The sequence below is a fragment of the Salvelinus namaycush genome, chromosome 31 (genome assembly GCF_016432855.1).
Source record: "Salvelinus namaycush isolate Seneca chromosome 31, SaNama_1.0, whole genome shotgun sequence".
Taxonomy (NCBI): Eukaryota; Metazoa; Chordata; class Actinopteri; order Salmoniformes; family Salmonidae; genus Salvelinus; species Salvelinus namaycush.
Genome location: NC_052337.1, coordinates 413,372 through 432,207, shown reverse-complemented (window position 1 = coordinate 432,207; position 18,836 = coordinate 413,372). Strand labels below are relative to the sequence as shown.

Below are 18,836 nucleotides of genomic sequence, written 5' to 3'. Positions count from 1 at the left end.
CCATAGGGGAGTTGCTGAGGTGGGACAAGACTGTAACTACCAATTGGATATCATGAAAAAAAGGGTACCAAAGTCAAAGAACAAAAAATGTACAAAACCCAAATCCTACTTGATGGCATTAGCATTCACCGTTGCCCCTAGCGGCCCGTCATCTTCCATCATCTTGCTTACCTGGATGAACGTCGAATTTCGCAGTGGATCTTGAGCGACCTGGCTGACAAGGGATGGTCTAACGTACAAACATTTCTCCATACATCTGGTTTGCTTAGCAATGTAGCTAGATAACGTTACAGCCCTTACCTTATGCATTGATTCAGTACGGTCGCTCCTCTGTCAATGCTATTTTATTATTGTCATTATAATCCAAAATGTGCGCTGACTGATCAACACAGTGGCAAGTTACCCAGGTCAAACAACAACATAATCGCTTGTGTGACCTTTGTGCAGTCAAAAGAAAAGTACATGCTTGCGAACTTGGTTAGCTATATGTGACCGTTTTCAACACATCAACTGTTTTAGAGTGAAACATTTTACCAAGCAAACAGAAATAAAACATTCAATCAGTACTGAGTGAATGAACAACAACAAAAGAGTCCTGTCATCACCAGACTGTCCATATAAATAGTGTCAAGATAATACATTCACGACAGGGGTTTGTAGAAAATAGACAGCGTTTATGACTTTGTGGCTGTGGTAACTAGTGACGACCAATCCGAAGGTCTTGGCTTTGCCTCTTCGGAGGAGACATTTTGACCATTCTCTTACGTGTATAGTTTTGACACCCCGCTCCCAGTCCTGTCACACACACACCGGCCGCACAGACACGCACGGTGTGTGCTTATTTTCAATTATCAGGTGGAACTTAAATGAGCGTCATAGAGTGGTAATGGACAGGGACCGTGATGGGTCTGTGATGGGACTGTGATGGGTCTGTGATGGGACCGTGATGGGTCTGTGATGGGACTGTGATGGGACTGTGATGGGTCTGTGATGGGTCTGTGATGGGTCTGTGATGGGACTGTGACGTGTCTGTTATGGGACTGTGATGGGTCTGTGATGGGTCTGTGATGGGTCTGTGATGGGACTGTGATGGGTCTGTGATGGGTCTGTGATGGGTCTGTGATGGGTCTGTGATGGGACTGTGATGGGTCTGTGATGGGACTGTGATGGGTCTGTGATGGGACCGTGATGGGTCTGTGATGGGACTGTGACGTGTCTGTTATGGGACTGTGATGGGTCTGTGATGGGTCTGTGATGGGACTGTGATGGATCTGTGATGGGTCTGTGACGTGTCTGTGATGGGACTTTGACGTGTCTGTGATGGGTCTTTGATGGGACTGTGATGGGACTGTGACATGTCTGTGATGGGTCTGTGGCGTGTCTTAGATGGGTCTGTGATGGGTCTGTGATGGGACTGTGATGGGACTGTGATGGGTCTGTGATGGGTCTTTGATGGGACTGTGATGGGGCAGTGATGGGACTGTGACGTGTCTGTGATGGGTCTTTGATGGGACTGTGATGGGACTGTGACATGTCTGTGATGGGTCTGTGATGGGACTGTGGCGTGTCTTAGATGGGTCTGTGATGGGTCTTTGATGGGACTGTGATGGGACTGTGATGGGTCTGTGATGGGACTGTGACATGTCTGTGATGGGTCTGTGATGGGACTGTGGCGTGTCTTAGATGGGTCTGTGATGGGACTGTGATGGGACTGTGATGGGTCTGTGATGGGTCTGTGATGGGTCTTTGATGGGACTGTGATGGGTCTGTGATGGGACTGTGATGGGACTGTGATGGGTCTGTGATGGGTGTACTAATGTGCATCTTGCCAATAGTGTGCATTTGCAGGAAAGGCAACTCCCCACCTCCTCAAGCACTCCATCTTCATGCATTGTTATATTCTAGATTTCCCCTGATTGTCCATGCAAGTAAAATGTGGGCAAAAAAAGTGAGTTAAATAAATTAATGAAAAGTATTATCCAAGTTTTTCGCGGACTACCGTTGTCTTAGCTAACTACCAGTGTCAGCCCCGCCTCCTACCTGCTGTGTACCGGAGTCATCCTAGCTAGCTAACTAGCACCCAGTGTCCTTCGCTAACACCTGCCCTCGCTGTCCTTAACAGAACTGCGCGAAAACATTACCCGACAGGCGGGGGCAAAGGACACTGTCTACCGATTGCCCTAGCTAGCTAGCTACCAGCGTTGTCAGCCCCGCTTCTTCTTCTGTGGGGTTTATCGGCGGTTGGCATCCAACGTTATGGTACATTAAAGCCACTTATCATGTAGTAACCAAAAAAACTGTTAAATCAAAATATATTTATATTTTAAATTCCTCAAAGTAGCCATCCTTTGCATTGATGACAGCTTTGCACAGTCTTGGCATTCTCTCAACCAGCTTCACCTGGAATGTTTTTCCAACAGTCTTGAAGGAGTTCCCACATATGCTGAGCACTTGTTGGCTGCTTTTCCTTCACTCTGCGATCCAACTCATCACATATTTGGCCTTGTGTTTTAGGGTATTGTCCTGCTGAAAGGTGAATTTGTCTCCCAGTGTCTGTTGGAAAGCAGACTGAACCAGGCTTTCCTCTAGGATTTTGCCTGTGCTTAGCTCCATTCCATTTATTTGTAATCCTGAAAAACTCCCCAGTCTTTAACAATTACAAGCATACCCATAACATGATGCAGCTACCACTATGTTTGAAAATATGGAGAGTGGTACTCAGTAATGTCTTGTATTGGATTTGCCCCAAACATAACACTTTGTATTCAGGACAAAAAGTGAATTGCTTTGCCACATTTTTTGCAGCAGTACTTTAGTGCCTTGTTGCAAACAAGATGTGTGTTTTGGAATATTTATATTCTGTACAGGCTTCCTTTTCACCTGTCAATTAGGTTGGTATTGTGGAGTAACTACAATGTTGTTTTTGTCTATCACAGCTATTAAACTCTAACTGTTTTAAAGGTCACCATTGGACTCATGGTGAAATCCCTGAGCAGTTTCCTTCCTCTCCGTCAACTGAGTTAGGAATGACACCTGTATCTTTGTAATGACTGGGTGTATTGATACACAATCCAAAGTGTAATTAATAACTTCACCATGCTCAATGTGATATTCAATGTGTGCTTCTTAAATTCAAGATGTTTTTTTGTTGTTGTATTATATGATGAAGATCCGTTTTTGGATCGAAGCGTTGTCAATGAAGCAGTGATTTTGGAGCTTCAACAGTGTTCTTCTCGTTCTTTACTATTATTGTAGCGTCACCATCTTTATTGCAAAAATAAAATACAAATACACAACTTTAAGCTACATATTTCATTTGACAGAGGTAATAAACTGCCCATTGATCGGCACAGTAAATTGATAAAACAGGAGCTTATGTCAATATTGTACTGGTAAGCTAACGGGTTCCAGAAATCAGGAATGCAGACAGACTCTATATGTGAGCGACTGTGTTCAATACACCACATGTTGTTACTGTATGTTGGGCACCTACTGACTAAAAAAAATACAATTGTTATGAATGATTATTTTTCTCCATGACATGTATTACTAATTTAAAGATTTAATACAGGCAGGCACCACATTACAACAAGACAAAACAGCTCAATTAAGCCTGATGGTCTTAAAATAATTAAATCAAAGCTTGTTTTAAATACTTTTTTTAAAAGCATGAACAGGTAGTGGAATGGGATTAGTGTGGTGTGTGAAGAATCCAATACTTTAACTTGTCTGTGGTATAAATCACATTATTGTGGAAGCACCTCCTCTATGAGAATGAATCAGGCTGTTTGAGAAGGTTTGAATACTAAGCAACCTGCCTACACAGTGAAGTACAAGACCAACATAGCTACTGTAGTAGGTCAACGCTGGGTGCTGGAAAACCTTGGATGAGCATTTCATTTATTATTTTGGTGCTCATGTGAAGTTGTAGACCATTTAGACCATAGTGTGTTATCATTTCAGTAGTAGACCAGTTAGATCAGTGTGTTATCATTTCAGTAGTAGACCAGTTAGACCATAGTGTGTTATCATTTCAGTAGTAGACCAGTTAGATCAGTGTGTGTTATCATTTCAGTAGTAGACCAGTTAGACCATAGTGTTATCATTTCAGTTGTAGACCAGTTAGACCATAGTGTGTTATCATTTCAGTAGTAGACCAGTTAGATCAGTGTGTTATCATTTCAGTAGTAGACCAGTTAGACCATAGTGTGTTATCATTTCAGTAGTAGACCAGTTAGATCAGTGTGTTATCATTTCAGTAGTAGACCAGTTAGACCATAGTGTGTTATCATTTCAGTAGTAGACCAGTTAGACCATAGTGTGTTATCATTTCAGTAGTAGACCAGTTAGACCATAGTGTGTTATCATTTCAGTAGTAGACCAGTTAGACCATAGTGTGTTATCATTTCAGTAGTAGACCAGTTAGACCATAGTGTGTTATCATTTCAGTAGTAGACCAGTTAGACCATAGTGTGTTATCATTTCAGTAGTAGACCAGTTAGATCAGTGTGTTATCATTTCAGTAGTAGACCAGTTAGACCATAGTGTGTTATCATTTCAGTAGTAGACCAGTTAGATCAGTGTGTTATCATTTCAGTAGTAGACCAGTTAGACCATAGTGTGTTATCATTTCAGTAGTAGACCAGTTAGACCATGGTGTGTTATCATTTCAGTAGTAGACCAGTTAGACCATGGTGTGTTATCATTTCAGTAGTAGACCAGTTAGACCATGGTGTGTTATCATTTCAGTAGTAGACCAGTTAGACCAGTGTGTTATCATTTCAGTAGTAGACCAGTTAGACCATAGTGTTATCATTTCAGTAGTAGACCAGTTAGACCATAGTGTGTTATCATTTCAGTAGTAGACCAGTTAGACCATAGTGTGTTATCATTTCAGTAGTAGACCAGTTAGATCAGTGTGTTATCATTTCAGTAGTAGACCAGTTAGACCATAGTGTTATCATTTCAGTAGTAGACCAGTTAGACCATAGTGTTATCATTTCAGTAGTAGACCAGTTAGACCATAGTGTTATCATTTCAGTAGTAGACCAGTTAGACCATAGTGTTATCATTTCAGTAGTAGACCAGTTAGACCATAGTGTTATCATTTCAGTAGTAGACCAGTTAGACCATGGTGTGTTATCATTTCAGTAGTAGACCAGTTAGACCATGGTGTGTTATCATTTCAGTAGTAGACCAGTTAGACCATAGTGTGTTATCATTTCAGTAGTAGACCAGTTAGATCATTGTGTTATCATTTCAGTAGTAGACCAGTTAGACCATGGTGTGTTATCATTTCAGTAGTAGACCAGTTAGATCAGTGTGTTATCATTTCAGTAGTAGACCAGTTAGACCATAGTGTGTTATCATTTCAGTAGTAGACCAGTTAGACCATAGTGTGTTATCATTTCAGTAGTAGACCAGTTAGACCATAGTGTGTTATCATTTCAGTAGTAGACCAGTTAGACCATAGTGTGTTATCATTTCAGTAGTAGACCAGTTAGACCATAGTGTGTTATCATTTCAGTAGTAGACCAGTTAGACCATAGTGTGTTATCATTTCAGTAGTAGACCAGTTAGACCATAGTGTGTTATCATTTCAGTAGTAGACCAGTTAGACCATAGTGTGTTATCATTTCAGTAGTAGACCAGTTAGATCAGTGTGTTATCATTTCAGTAGTAGACCAGTTAGATCAGTGTGTTATCATTTCAGTAGTAGACCAGTTAGATCAGTGTGTTATCATTTCAGTAGTAGACCAGTTAGACCATAGTGTGTTATCATTTCAGTAGTAGACCAGTTAGACCATAGTGTGTTATCATTTCAGTAGTAGACCAGTTAGACCATAGTGTTATCATTTCAGTAGTAGACCAGTTAGACCATAGTGTTATCATTTCAGTAGTAGACCAGTTAGACCATAGTGTGTTATCATTTCAGTAGTAGACCAGTTAGACCATAGTGTGTTATCATTTCAGTAGTAGACCAGTTAGACCATAGTGTGTTATCATTTCAGTAGTAGACCAGTTAGATCATAGTGTTATCATTTCAGTAGTAGACCAGTTAGACCATAGTGTGTTATCATTTCAGTAGTAGACCAGTTAGACCATAGTGTGTTATCATTTCAGTAGTAGACCAGTTAGACCATAGTGTTATCATTTCAGTAGTAGACCAGTTAGACCATAGTGTGTTATCATTTCAGTAGTAGACCAGTTAGACCATAGTGTGTTATCATTTCAGTAGTAGACCAGTTAGACCATAGTGTGTTATCATTTCAGTAGTAGACCAGTTAGACCATAGTGTTATCATTTCAGTAGTAGACCAGTTAGACCATAGTGTGTTATCATTTCAGTAGTAGACCAGTTAGACCATAGTGTGTTATCATTTCAGTAGTAGACCAGTTAGACCATAGTGTGTTATCATTTCAGTAGTAGACCAGTTAGACCATAGTGTGTTATCATTTCAGTAGTAGACCAGTTAGACCATAGTGTGTTATCATTTCAGTAGTAGACCAGTTAGACCATAGTGTGTTATCATTTCAGTAGTAGACCAGTTAGACCATAGTGTGTTATCATTTCAGTTGTAGACCAGTTAGACCATAGTGTGTTATCATTTCAGTAGTAGACCAGTTAGACCATAGTGTGTTATCATTTCAGTTGTAGACCAGTTAGACCATAGTGTGTTATCATTTCAGTAGTAGACCAGTTAGACCATAGTGTTATCATTTCAGTTGTAGACCAGTTAGACCATGGTGTGTTATCATTTCAGTAGTAGACCAGTTAGATCAGTGTGTTATCATTTCAGTAGTAGACCAGTTAGACCATAGTGTGTTATCATTTCAGTTGTAGACCAGTTAGACCATAGTGTGTTATCATTTCAGTAGTAGACCAGTTAGATCAGTGTGGTTAAGTAAGGAGACTTAACATCTGAGAGATGTACAGTAGCTATACATTATGTTCCTGATAAGACTATGTAACACTGTACATAAGGACTACTGCAGCTGTTGACATAAGGACTACTTAACAGAGATCAACCTGCAGCTGTTGACATAAGGACTACTTAACAGAGATCAACCTGCAGCTGTTGACATAAGGACTACTTAACAGTGATCAACCTGCAGCTGTTGACATAAGGACTACTTAACAGAGATCAACCTGCAGCTGTTGACATAAGGACTACTTAACAGTGATCAACCTGCAGCTGTTGACATAAGGACTACTTAACAGTGATCAACCTGCAGCTGTTGACATAAAGACTACTTAACAGAGATCAACCTGCAGCTGTTGACATAAGGACTACTTAACAGAGATCAACCTGACGCTGTTGACATAATCATTTATAAACTGTTTATGCACTTCCTATGAATGTGTAATAAGTGTGTTATGATGTCCTTACAGTATCTATGTACCCGTCAAATAAAGTGTTACCAACTACTGTATGTACTGAGACTGGAGTTCGGACTAAATGAGAGAAAGGACTTCATGGAGCTGCCTTGGCTTTTAAGCTGGTTAAAAGCTGGTTTGGCACTAGGCCTGGTTTGGCACTAGGCCTGGTTTGGCACTAGGCCTGGTTTGGCACTAGGCCTGGTTTGGCACTAGGTCTGGTTTGGCACTAGGTCTGGTTTGGCACTAGGTCTGGTTTGGCACTAGGCCTGGTTTGGCATTAGGCCTGGTTTGGCATTAGGCCTGGTTTGGCACTAGGCCTGGTTTGACTGGTTGGCTAACAACAACTCAGAGCCTTTGATTATAAATCTAAAATGCACACTAGATTGAATGAGAGAAATCTGATTAAGCTTTTCCTCTGATGCAAATGAACATGCATCACAAACGTGACAGAGTCACCGCAGGCTGCTCTTCCTCACACTCTACTGAGGTTCTCCATAGAAATATAACTGAGTCCGTCTATTTCTCTGGGGTTCAGATTAAGCAGTAGCTACAGTAACTGGTAGAGACTACCAACTACACTAAAGACTGGCAAAGCATGCTTTACAGCACACACAATATGACTCAATTCAGGATGTGAAAAGATAGCTGACACTGTTATTTGTCGTTTGAAGAAACACAGTATAATCCCTGGACAGTATAGAAGTTGGCACCATTGATCACCAAAGAGGCTTCTTACTGGTAATAGTAAATACCAAATGTGAGTGATCAAGGAGAGAAGATGAGAGTAACTCTGCAGAACTATTCTCTACTAGTCTCTGACATCCCCTCTATTTAAATTGTTTTTAAAAAACAAAAACAATTATCCATGATGGTATCTGAATCAAGACAATCTCTGATAACTTGATAAAACTCAACAACAACAAAAATAAATCGCAGCCAAACTCCATTGTAAGGAATACCATTTTCTCACCAAGTTATACAACACCCAGTAGGCTACACCACAGAATATATATATTTTTTAAAGCCAAACATGTCCTACAATCAGGTTTATTAAACACTAATTCCACATCAGTTATATACAGAACAGATAGTACATTATGGACTTTTGTCTTGTCTTAAACACAATACTAGTTGTTAACACTGACTGCCTGTCTGTCTTGGTCCCTATGTACCATCATGTTATTATTGTGTTATAGAAAAGTTGAGGATGTTACTTTCAGGTGTAAGAAAAGGTGGGTGGGGGGGGGGGCAGTGGTTGTTAAACACTTGTGTTGGCACTAGCCAGGCCCGTGAGAAGCGGAGTAAGTCCTGTAAAAGCTGGTGGTTGTGACACGCTACGTCTGTAGCGACATCATCACGGAACACAGAACTACATCTTGCGTGTACTAGCCAACTACTGTAGCTAGATTTGATGTTAAAAGTCTGTCACACGAGATTAGTAGCTAGGAATGTCAAAAGGCCCTTGGTAACAAAACCACAGACAGACAGACACTCCTAACCTGGTTAGATATCACGGCACTGTTGTAGCTAGGAACACAAGCATTTCGCTACACCCGAAATAACATAGGCAAAATATGTGTATGTGACCAATTCATTTTGGCACAGACAGACAGACAGACCAACAGCAGTTATCATCAATGAGATATTTACTGCTTGGCGATGTATTTTCCTGACAGTAATATTATATCAGTCTTGACTGAGTGATATTACAATATGATAAAGTTGATCATACCTTACTGTCTTTTATGCACATTTAGCTACACACACTGTTGTCAAAAAGTACTATTAAAATGGGAATCACATTTACTGTAAATTTAATGAGTGTGTTGAACCATAATCTAAACGGATTAGATTTACTGTAAATGTAATGAGTGTGTTGAACCATAATCTAACGGATCACATTTACTGTAAATTTAATGAGTGTGTTGAACCATAATCTAAACGGATTAGATTTACTGTAAATTTAATGAGTGTGTTGAACCATAATCTAAACGGATTAGATTTACTGTAAATTTAATGAGTGTGTTGAACCATAATCTAAACGGATTAGATTTACTGTAAATTTAATGAGTGTGTTGAACCATAATCTAACGGATTAGATTTACTGTAAATTTAATGAGTGTGTTGAACCATAATCTAACGGATCACATTTACTGTAAATTTAATGAGTGTGTTGAACCATAATCTAACGGATCACATTTACTGTAAATGTAATGAGTGTGTTGAACCATAATCTAACGGATCACATTTACTGTAAATTTAATGAGTGTGTTGAACCATAATCTAACGGATCACATTTACTGTAAATTTAATGAGTGTGTTGAACCATAATCTAACGGATCACATTTACTGTAAATTTAATGAGTGTGTTGAACCATAATCTAACGGATCACATTTACTGTAATGACAATCTGATCTAAAACAAAAAAGTTAAACATACAACTCTAGAATAAGAACTTTAAATTTAAATACACAAAATCTAAAATCATATATAAATAACTGGTCAAATGCTTTATGATTTTAATATTGGTACTGTACGGATGGGGCCTTAAAAGCCAAGGCAGTAGATTCGATTTTAATATTGGTACTGTACGGATGGGGCCTTACAAGCCAAGGCAGTAAATAAGATTTTAATATTGGTACTGTACGGATGGGGCCTTACAAGCCAAGGCAGTAAATAAGATTTTAATATTGGTACTGTACGGATGGGGCCTTACAAGCCAAGGCAGTAGATTAGATTGGACAAATACTTCTAAACAACATGAGGATATAAAGTCTGATAAAGCGTAGGCCTCCGGTAGGCCAGGCTTTTGTCCCAAATGGCAACCTATTCCCTATTTATACCACAGCGTTGTTGAATACTCATTTCTGATTGGCTAGAAGGGCATTCTAGAATGGGCATTAGAACCAAATATAGAAGACAGTTGGATGTGTCTGGGACAGATATATGGGATAGCTAATCATGACGCATTATAAAGCACTACACATGCAGACTGTGGTTACAGAAAGATAAACCAACAACCACACAAACCTATATTGGATACATTGTAAACGCAAGTCCAACCGGGAAAAACTTCGCTAACTAGCTAGCTAGCATTCATTTATTTTTTTGCAGAGACCTCTGGATGAACCTAACGTGGTGAGTGATGGGATGAACATAACATTTTTCCGGTCCTTCAATGTTGCAAGTGGAGCTATGCTGTCAAACACTCCCACTTTTCTATTTTAAACAGCTGTTTTCAGCAACTGATATTGTTAAATTCGATTTGTCATATTGGCATGTTTGCTAGCAACAAACTGTTTAGCTATGTTCAAGCCTAGTGTTTGACGTGTTCGATAAGAGCGGCAGCTAGCCTAGCAGTAAAGAGCATTGGGCCAGTAACCGAAAGGTCGCTGGTTCGAATCCCAGAGCGGACTAGGTGAGCAATGTGCCCTTGAGCAAGGTACTTAACCCTAATTGCTACTGCAAGTCACTCTGGATAAGAGCGTCTGCTAAATGACTCAAAAATGTAAATATGCAATGCGCTCTCCTCATAATGAACAGTGTCGTGACGCGAACGCAAACTGTTCAATGCCAAAATCGCTCATCATCATCATCATCAACTCATTGTTATGGATGTATCCAAATTAATTGTCACTAGAAAACAGCTTACTCAAAACGCAGCTACTTTGCTGTTATTCTGGCTGCAGAGGTTGATGTGATTGTGTTAAAAATAGTTCACTAGCTAGCAAGCAAGTCAGCATGGCAACCGAATAAAAACGTCCGTGGAACAGACAGAATGAACAACTGAGTCGCATCTCTGGCAACGGGACTAACAATCAGGTTTCAACCGAATAAAAACGTCCGTGGAACAGACAGAATGAACAACTGGGTCGCATCTCTGGCAACGGGACTAACAATCAGGTTTCAACCGAATAAAAACGTCCGTGGAACAGACAGAATGAACAACTGAGTCGCATCTCTGGCAACGGGACTAACAATCAGGTTTCAACCGAATAAAAACGTCCGTGGAACAGACAGAATGAACAACTGGGTCGCATCTCTGGCAACGGGACTAACAATCAGGTTTCAATGGGAGGATGGAAAAAGTATTAATTTGACTTTTAATGAATTTAAAATAAATAAAAAATCTATGAAAACATTTCCACCAGAAAATGTCTACTTCAGTATTGTTTTCTTTGGCAACTGTGGTATAAGCGGGATAAATGCCTCCGTTGTGTACATTACCTTGGAGATAATGAACTCAGCTCCACCTCGTCCCGCTGTCTTGTCCATTACGTCCAAGGCAACGTACATAGTGCACACCCTTATAGGCTCTGGTCAAATGTAATGCCCTATTTGTAAGGGAACAGGGTGAGATTTGAGACACAATACAACACAACACAGGACAGGCAGGAGAGACACATAGCCAGGCCCAGCACAGTACACACAGGCCATGCAAGGCCAGAACCACAGCCCCATTGCAGTGTGGCTGACTGAGCTGCCCCCTCACACATCATGCTGTGGCCACGCTGCTGCCCTTCTGCGTCTGGCCACCAGAGGGCGCACTAGAGGACCAACCAGAGTAGGGAGAAGGGGACGTGGAAGAGGCCAGGTCTAGCATGCACACTTCTTCTGGTCAGGCGCAGCGTCCTCCAGTTTGGTGGCCCCTCCCCCGTTGGCGGGCTCGGCGGTGGGCTTGTCGACACACTGTTCCATCCTCTTCATGACCAGGTCTAGTAGAGTGAGGACCGCCTTGTCCACCTCAGAACCCGTCGCTGCCGACGTCTCAAAGTACGGGATCCTACAGGGGACATACAGAACCCACATCAGACAGGACACATACAGAACCCACATCAGACAGGACACATACAGAACCCACATCAGACAGGACACATACAGAACCCACATCAGACAGGACACATACAGAACCCACATCAGACAGGACACATACAGGACCCAGATCACATAGGACACATACAGAACCCACATCAGACAGGACACATACAGGACCCAGATCACATAGGACACATACAGAACCCAGATCAGACAGGACACATACAGAACCCAGATGAGACAGGACACATACAGAACCCACATCAGACAGGACACATACAGAACCCAGATGAGACAGGACACATACAGAACCCACATCAGACAGGACACATACAGAACCCAGATCACATAGGACACATACAGAACCCAGATGAGACAGGACACATACAGAACCCAGATCAGACAGGACACATACAGAACCCACATCAGACAGGACACATACAGAACCCACATCAGACAGGACACATACAGAACCCACATCAGACAGGACACATACAGAACCCGGATCAGACATGACACATACAGAACCCAGATCAGACAGGACACATACAGAACCCACATCAGACAGGACACATACAGAACCCACATCAGACAGGACACATACAGAACCCGGATCAGACATGACACATACAGAACCCAGATCAGACAGGACACATACAGAACCCACATCAGACATGACACATACAGAACCCAGATCAGATAGGACACATACAGAACCCAGATCAGACAGGACACATACAGAACCCAGATCAGACAGGACACATACAGAACCCTGTCCTGTCTGAACAGAGAACCCAGATCAGACAGGACCAAGAACCCAGATCACGTCAGAGAGTATGTACCCTCTGGGGAGCTACAAGTCATTGAGGAAAAATGAACTACTTGTAACTCAAAAATGTACGTTTTCTCAAGTACAATATTGTAAAACAAACAACAAAAGAGGGACTAAAAAGGAGAAAGTGTAAAGAGAAAATAAATAATAATGTCCTGTAATTATCACATTACATTACACTGGTACATCTGGGTACCCTACAGAGATAACACATTACACTGGTACACCTGGGTACCCTACAGAGACAACACATTATATTACACTGGTACACCTGGGTACCCTACAGAGACAACACATTACACTGGTACACCTGGGTACCCTACAGAGATAACACATTACACTGGTACACCTGGGTACCCTACAGAGACAACACATTATATTACACTGGTACACCTGGGTACCCTACAGAGACAACACATTACACTGGTACACCTGGGTACCCTACAGAGACAACACATTACACTGATACACCTGGGTACCCTACAGAGACAACACATTACACTGGTACACCTGGGTACCCTACAGAGACAACACATTACACTGATACACCTGGGTACCCTACAGAGACAACACATTACACTGGTACACCTGGGTACCCTACAGAGACAACACATTACACTGATACACCTGGGTACCCTACAGAGACAACACATTACACTGGTACACCTGGGTACCCTACAGAGACAACACATTACACTGGTACACCTTGGTACCCTACAGAGACAACACATTACACTGATACACCTGGGTACCCTACAGAGACAACACATTACACTGGTACACCTGGGTACCCTACAGAGACAACACATTACACTGATACACCTGGGTACCCTACAGAGACAACACATTACACTGATACACCTGGGTACCCTACAGAGACAACACATTACACTGGTACACCTGGGTACCCTACAGAGATAACACATTACACTGGTACACCTGGGTACCCTACAGAGACAACACATTACACTGATACACCTGGGTACCCTACAGAGACAACACATTACACTGATACACCTGGGTACCCTACAGAGACAACACATTACACTGGTACACCTGGGTACCCTACAGAGATAACACATTACACTGGTACACCTGGGTACCCTACAGAGACAACACATTACACTGATACACCTGGGTACCCTACAGAGACAACACATTACACTGATACACCTGGGTACACTACAGAGACAACACATTACACTGGTACACCTGGGTACCCTACAGAGACAACACATTACACTGGTACACCTGGGTACCCTACAGAGACAACACATTACACTGGTACACCTGGGTACCCTACGGAGACAACACATTACACTGGTACACCTGGGTACCCTACAGAGACAACACATTACACTGGTACACCTGGGTACCCTACAGAGACAACACATTACACTGGTACACCTGGGTACCTTACAGAGACAACACATTACACTGGTACACCTGGGTACCCTACAGAGACAACACATTACACTGGTACACCTGGGTACCCTACAGAGACAACACATTACACTGGTACACCTGGGTACCCTACAGAGACAACACATTACACTGGTACACCTGGGTACCCTACAGAGACAACACATTATATTACACTGGTACACCTGGGTACCCTACAGAGACAACACATTATATTACACTGGTACACCTGGGTACCCTACAGAGACAACACATTACACTGGTACACCTGGGTACCCTACAGAGACAACACATTACACTGGTACACCTGGGTACCTTACAGAGACAACACATTACACTGGTACACCTGGGTACCCTACAGAGACAACACATTATACTGGTACACCTGGGTACCCTACAGAGACAACACATTACACTGGTACACCTGGGTACCCTACAGAGACAACACATTACACTGGTACACCTGGGTACCCTACAGAGACAACACATTACACTGATACACCTGGGTACCCTACAGAGACAACACATTACACTGGTCCACCTGGGTACCCTACAGAGACAACACATTACACTGGTACACCTGGGTACCCTACAGAGACAACACATTACACTGGTCCACCTGGGTACCCTACAGAGACAACACATTACACTGGTACACCTGGGTACCCTACAGAGACAACACATTACACTGGTACACCTGGGTACCCTACAGAGACAACACATTACACTGGTCCACCTGGGTACCCTACAGAGACAACACATTACACTGGTACACCTGGGTACCCTACAGAGACAACACATTACACTGGTACACCTGGGTACCCTAAAGAGACAACACATTACACTGGTACACCTGGGTACCCTACAGAGACAACACATTACACTGGTACACCTGGGTACCCTACAGAGACAACACATTACACTGGTACACCTGGGTACCCTACAGAGACAACACATTACACTGGTCCACCTGGGTACCCTACAGAGACAACACATTATACTGGTACACCTGGGTACCCTACAGAGATAACACATTACACTGGTACACCTGGGTACCCTACAGAGACAACACATTACACTGATACACCTGGGTACCCTACAGAGACAACACATTACACTGATACACCTGGGTACCCTACAGAGACAACACATTACACTGGTACACCTGGGTACCCTACAGAGACAACACATTACACTGGTACACCTGGGTACCCTACAGAGACAACACATTACACTGGTACACCTGGGTACCCTACAGAGACAACACATTACACTGGTACACCTGGGTACCCTACAGAGACAACACATTACACTGGTAAACCTGGGTACCCTACAGAGACAACACATTACACTGATACACCTGGGTACCCTACAGAGACAACACATTACACTGATACACCTGGGTACCCTACAGAGACAACACATTACACTGGTACACCTGGGTACCCTACAGAGACAACACATTACACTGGTACACCTGGGTACCCTACAGAGACAACACATTACACTGGTACACCTGGGTACCCTACAGATACAACACATTACACTGGTACACCTGGGTACCCTACAGAGACAACACATTACACTGGTCCACCTGGGTACCCTACAGAGACAACACATTATACTGGTACACCTGGGTACCCTACAGAGACAACACATTACACTGGTACACCTGGGTACCCTACAGAGACAACACATTACACTGATACACCTGGGTACCCTACAGAGACAACACATTACACTGGTACACCTGGGTACCCTACAGAGACAACACATTACACTGGTACACCTGGGTACCCTACAGAGACAACACATTACCTTGGTACCCTACAGAGACAACACATTACACTGGTACACCTGGGTACCCTACAGAGACAACACATTACACTGGTACACCTGGGTACCCTACAGAGACAACACATTACACTGGTACATCTGGGTACCCTGCAGAGACAACAAATTACACTGATACACCTGGGTACCCTACAGAGACAACACATTACACTGGTACACCTGGGTACCCTACAGAGACAACACATTACACTGGTACACCTGGGTACCCTACAGAGACAACACATTACACTGGTACACCTGGGTACCCTACAGAGACAACACATTACACTGGTACACCTGGGTTCCCTACAGAGACAACACATTACACTGATACACCTGGGTACCCTACAGAGACAACACATTACACTGATACACCTGGGTACCCTACAGAGACAACACATTACACTGATACACCTGGGTACCCTACAGAGACAACACATTACACTGGTACACCTGGGTACCCTACAGAGACAACACATTACACTGGTACACCTGGGTACCCTACAGAGACAACACATTATACTGGTACACCTGGGTACCCTACAGAGACAACACATTACACTGGTACACCTGGGTACCCTACAGAGACAACACATTACACTGATACACCTGGGTACCCTACAGAGACAACACATTACACTGGTACACCTGGGTACCCTACAGAGACAACACATTACACTGGTACACCTGGGTACCCTACAGAGACAACACATTACACTGGTACACCTGGGTACCCTACAGAGACAACACATTACACTGGTACACCTGGGTACCCTACAGAGACAACACATTATACTGGTACACCTGGGTACCCTACAGAGACAACACATTACACTGGTACACCTGGGTACCCTACAGAGACAACACATTACACTGGTACACCTGGGTACCCTACAGAGACAACACATTACACTGGTACACCTTGGTACCCTACAGAGACAACACATTACACTGGTACACCTGGGTACCCTACAGAGACAACACATTACACTGGTACACCTGGGTACCCTACAGAGACAACACATTACACTGGTACACCTGGGTACCCTACAGAGACAACACATTACACTGATACACCTGGGTACCCCACAGAGACAACACATTACACTGGTACACCTGGGTACCCTACAGAGACAACACATTACACTGGTACACCTGGGTACCCTACAGAGACAACACATTACCTGGGTACCCTACAGAGACAACACATTACCTGGGTACCCTACAGAGACAACACATTACACTGGTACACCTGGGTACCCTACAGAGACAACACATTACACTGGTACACCTGGGTACCCTACGGAGACAACACATTACACTGATACACCTGGGTACCCTACAGAGACAACACATTACACTGGTACACCTGGGTACCCTACAGAGACAACACATTACACTGGTACACCTGGGTACCCTACAGAGACAACACATTACACTGGTACACCTTGGTACCCTACAGAGACAACACATTACACTGGTACACCTGGGTACCCTACAGAGACAACACATTACACTGGTACACCTGGGTACCCTACAGAGACAACACATTACACTGGTACACCTGGGTACCCTACAGAGACAACACATTACACTGATACACCTGGGTACCCTACAGAGACAACACATTACACTGGTACACCTGGGTACCCTACAGAGACAACACATTACACTGGTACACCTGGCTACCCTACAGAGACAACACATTACCTGGGTACCCTACAGAGACAACACATTACCTGGGTACCCTACAGAGACAACACATTACACTGGTACACCTGGGTACCCTACAGAGACAACACATTACACTGGTACACCTGGGTACCCTACAGAGACAACACATTACACTGATACACCTGGGTACCCTACAGAGACAACACATTACACTGGTACACCTGGGTACCCTACAGAGACAACACATTACACTGGTACACCTGGGTACCCTACAGAGACAACACATTACCTGGGTACCCTACAGAGACAACACATTACCTGGGTACCCTACAGAGACAACACATTATACTGGTACACCTGGGTACCCTACAGAGACAACACATTACACTGGTACATCTGGGTACCCTACAGAGACAACACATTATACTGGTACACCTGGGTACCCTACAGAGACAACACATTACCTGGGTACCCTACAGAGACAACACATTACCTGGGTACCCTACAGAGACAACACATTACCTGGGTACCCTACAGAGACAACACATTACCTGGGTACCCTACAGAGACAACACATTACCTGGGTACCCTACAGAGACAACACATTACCTGGGTACCCTACAGAGACAACACATTACCTGGGTACCCTACAGAGACAACACATTACCTGGGTACCCTACAGAGACAACACATTACACTGATACACCTGGGTACCCTACAGAGACAACACATTACACTGATACACCTGGGTACCCTACAGAGACAACACATTACACTGGTACACCTGGGTACCCTACAGAGACAACACATTACCTGGGTACCCTACAGAGACAACACATTACCTGGGTACCCTACAGAGACAACACATTATACTGGTAC

The 18,836-nt window shown here is 43.1% G+C and overlaps 1 protein-coding gene across 1 annotated transcript in view; it reads right to left on the bottom strand.

The window, feature by feature from the left end:
* Positions 1 to 8,413: 8,413 nt before the first annotated feature.
* The window catches only part of LOC120026029 (ras-related protein Rab-27B-like), a 52,611-nt gene continuing 42,188 nt past the window's right edge, over positions 8,414 to 18,836 (bottom strand). Inside the window, exon 7 of the mRNA XM_038970807.1 lies at positions 8,414 to 12,164. Within this exon, the coding sequence (XP_038826735.1) occupies positions 11,978 to 12,164 (187 nt within the window). The 3' untranslated portion in view covers positions 8,414 to 11,977. The remainder of the gene's footprint in view (positions 12,165 to 18,836) is intronic.